The sequence below is a fragment of the Pteropus vampyrus genome, unplaced genomic scaffold, assembly GCF_000151845.1.
Source record: "Pteropus vampyrus isolate Shadow unplaced genomic scaffold, Pvam_2.0 Scaffold353, whole genome shotgun sequence".
NCBI classification, from domain to species: Eukaryota; Metazoa; Chordata; class Mammalia; order Chiroptera; family Pteropodidae; genus Pteropus; species Pteropus vampyrus.
Genome location: NW_011889134.1, coordinates 124,664 through 128,291, shown reverse-complemented (window position 1 = coordinate 128,291; position 3,628 = coordinate 124,664). Strand labels below are relative to the sequence as shown.

General features: G+C 36.9%; 1 protein-coding gene across 18 annotated transcripts in view; it reads left to right on the top strand.

Moving 5' to 3' along the window:
- The window catches only part of LOC105304809 (PKHD1, fibrocystin/polyductin), a 135,143-nt gene that overhangs the window by 10,758 nt on the left and 120,757 nt on the right, over positions 1-3,628 (top strand). For 17 of the 18 annotated variants that reach the window (XM_023522633.1, XM_023522638.1, XM_023522649.1 and 14 more), the window contains exon 2: positions 2,612-2,747. The exons of the other annotated variant lie outside the window; for it this stretch is intronic. In XM_023522633.1, the coding sequence (XP_023378401.1) occupies positions 2,687-2,747 (61 nt within the window). In that variant the 5' untranslated portion in view covers positions 2,612-2,686. The remainder of the gene's footprint in view (positions 1-2,611; positions 2,748-3,628) is intronic. 18 annotated transcript variants of the gene reach the window in all.

Below are 3,628 nucleotides of genomic sequence, written 5' to 3'. Positions count from 1 at the left end.
AAGACTATCCAAATTGGTTGTAAAGGGTTCAATAGAAGTAACCCTGAAGTAAATGTGGTTTGACCTCCTTGCTGCCAGGACCCCACCTGAAAAGTTAGACCAGCAACCGAATGCTTTGTTGGTTGGCCTGCGGAAAGCCTTAAAACCTGAACAACAGTTCAGACTTGCCACACCTGCCCCTACCATCTCTGATGCTCTGTCTGTTCCAGCAGAGGCCTCAAGGATACAGTCCCATTGGGGTGGGTGCCCCCCATGCCCTGGATATAGGGTGCAGTCCAAGATTACCTCTAGTTGAGGGCTATGAGAAGTGGTTAAAAGTATCATGTTGAGCTTACTCTTCACTGGTCCCCCAGAAATAAACAAAAGGTGACAGCTCTGGTTGTTACTAGAGCTGAATGTACTCTAATACATGAGAATCCTCAGAATTATTTTAGCCCCTTCAGCACCATTGATGGTTGCAGAAGACAGATAGTTATGGTAAGAAAGGTCCCTTTGACATTGCAAATTGAGTGTTCTTCCTCCAGGAATATGAAAATTTTTTATCTTTTCAATACCAGAGAGCACACAGGGCATTGATATCCTACATGGTTAAACTTTGCAAACCTCTATCTGTGAATTCCACCTCCAGATTCGAGTAATCAAACCAAGGCTGAGGGGAAACACTAACTGAGAACCAGTAAGTCTATTACCCCTTGGAGGAATAGTAACTGTCAAACAATATAAACTATTGGCAGGGAGGGACATGAAAAATAAGAAAAACTATCCAAGAACCGTGCTGATTGAGTATCGCATCCCTTGCTCATAGTGCTTTCAGCAGCTTGGTATGGCCAGTAAAAAAGCCAGATGGCTCATGGAGGATGATCATGGGTTCCCGAGAATTAAACAAAGGTAGCGCCCCCCATCCATGCAGCTATGCCCAGCATTGCCACCATCTTAGATACCTCGGCTGCGATCCTAGGATTGTCCTATGCTCTACTGGACTTAGCAAATTTTTTTTCAGTATACCCCTGGCTTCTGAGCCACAGGATCCATTTCCCTTCCCTTGGGAGAGACAACAATGGACATTTCGAGTGCTTCTCCAAGGCTACCAACACATGTCCACAATGTGTCATGGGATGGTAACCTGAGATCTGCTTCTGTTTTCCTTCCCCTCATCCATAAAATGGGCCCATTACATTGATGATGTAGTGTTAACATGTGAAGACTTGCCTCTACTGCAGGGCACTCTGCAGACTTTGCTGGAACATCTGCAAGAGACAGGATGGACAATGAACCTACAGAAAATTCAAGGCCTGTGGCATTGCCATTAAGTTCTGGGGAGTTGTTAGGTTGGGAAAACAGTTCGGCTGCAGTGCAGGATTCATATTGAAGAGCAACGTGAGGAAAAATTGGAAAGATAGGGGATCGAGATCGTTGCAAGACTGAAGAGTCAGAGAGAGGGCTTTCCATTGGAAATATGGAGACCGTGATAGGAAAACTAACATTTATAGGGTGTCTCCTTTGTGCCAGGCTCTGTGTTAATTTCTTTATACATATCACCTCAGTTAATCTTGATGAGAATCCTAAGAAGTATTTTCTATCATTGTTTTACAATGATGGAAGTTTTGCATTGAATTAAAGCTTAAGCAGAAGAACAGCACAATGAAGGCAGTGTTTAAGGAAGATAGGTCTGGCAGACTGGGCGTTGTGGAATAGGGTAGGGAGATTCTGGGGTTGTAGTGTCCAGTTTGAAGAGTCTAGCTTTTTCTTCCTTTGCTTCTTTCCTCCCTTTCTCCTCTGCTGTGAGAATAAGACAATTTCCCCCAAATTCTCGTCAGTACCAGTTTTTTCAATCCATTACCACACTTAACATTTGCTTCATTAAGCTGTTTACTTTTTTGTGTTGATTGGTTCCTGGAGGACTGAGACTCTTTAAGAAAGAAAGAAAAAAAAAAACAATTACTCCATTTCCCTCTCTCCAAACCACCATTAACCAGTACTTATTTATTTTATATCTATATATATTAGCTTATTTATTTATTTTTCAATTACAGTTGATATTAAAATTTATTTTATATTAATTACAGCTGTACAGCATATTGGTTAGACATATATATATATATATATATATATATATCCTCCTAGCTCTAGAGAAAAGGATAATCAATATGTACAGCATATTGGTTATATATATATAATTTATATATATATAATTTATATATATATATATATAAATTTATATAATTTATGAAGTGATCTCCCCATAACTATAGTACCCACCTGGCACCATACATAGTTATTACAATTAGAATTTATTTATTTATTTTTTAAAATTAAGTTTTTGTTCAATACTGTGTTAATGAAAGAGATTATTATTATTTACCATGCTTAAACATGCAAAAAATAAGTTGGTGGGACAAGGGGAGGAAGTGGAATACTGATGATTTTATATAAGATTCTTAGATTATCCTTTTCTCTAGAGCTAGGAGGATGGTAGATCCATTCGAAGACTCTAGAGCCATATTGGTATCAGTTCTTTCATTTCCCAAGTTTTAACACATCAAAGTAATAGTACGTAAGCAAAAAATGTTAGTAATTCTTTTATTTATTTATTTATTTATTTTTTATAAAGCACAAAAGCTACACTGCTCCAATAAAAATTGAAAATCCTTTTAATGTCTGAGCAATTTTGAGAGGATTGACTTAAATGGACAAGATGATTGTTTGGCTGATCTCTCTGAAAAGTATTGAAATGCTATTCATGGCAGGTGAGTAGGATGTGTTTTGAAGGAATTATACATAGGATATAACTCGTTACCTTGAGAATTAGTTTATTGATACTTAAAATATTATTTTGGGGAGAAATGTTGAAGTATTTGCTTTGGGTTTAAATTTTTTCTGCTTAATAATATTTTTTTTTTCTGCTTAGTAGTTGATGTTATATGTTAAATAGTTATTATAAATATATACTTCAATTTTTAATAACCAGTGGAAGGAGGTTGCCTTTATAGTCTAGAATTTTTAATAATAACATAACTTTTCTTTTTAATTCTTTGTTTGGGCCATATGATTTAAATCCTTTTAGATTTTATTGCTTTATCATTCCAAAGCGAGTAACATATCTTAGCGATTAATGATCGCATGTATTAAAATCTCTTCTCAAATTATGTCTCTAATTTTTCTCGTGAATTTGATTATCCTCTGTATCTTTTCATTGATTTGTTTTTGGTCTTCATTAGGTAGACTTATCTAATATAGCTTTGCTGGGTAAGCATGGGCAATCTGATAGTTTTGATGTGAATGATTCCCCACCAATCCTTGGCTCTGCAGTGTACCACCTACCACCTATATAAACTACATAGAAGCCCTAGGCTAGCCAGTTAGGGTGGCCTGGATTATCCTTTAACTTTTCTGACAGAAATTGAAAAATGTTCTGTAGATAACAGTTTTCCCGTCTATGATCTCACTGAGTTGCTGATTGATTTTACCGGCTTCCTTAAATTGGCTTTACCTTGGCCAAAGCATATCCAGGAGCATCTTCAAAGATGAAGGATTAATTAAGACCACATTCAGCTGATGGTCTCTATAGGAGAACTCAATCTAGCCTACCATGTGGAAACTATGATGGTCTTTCTTTCTTTCTTTCTTT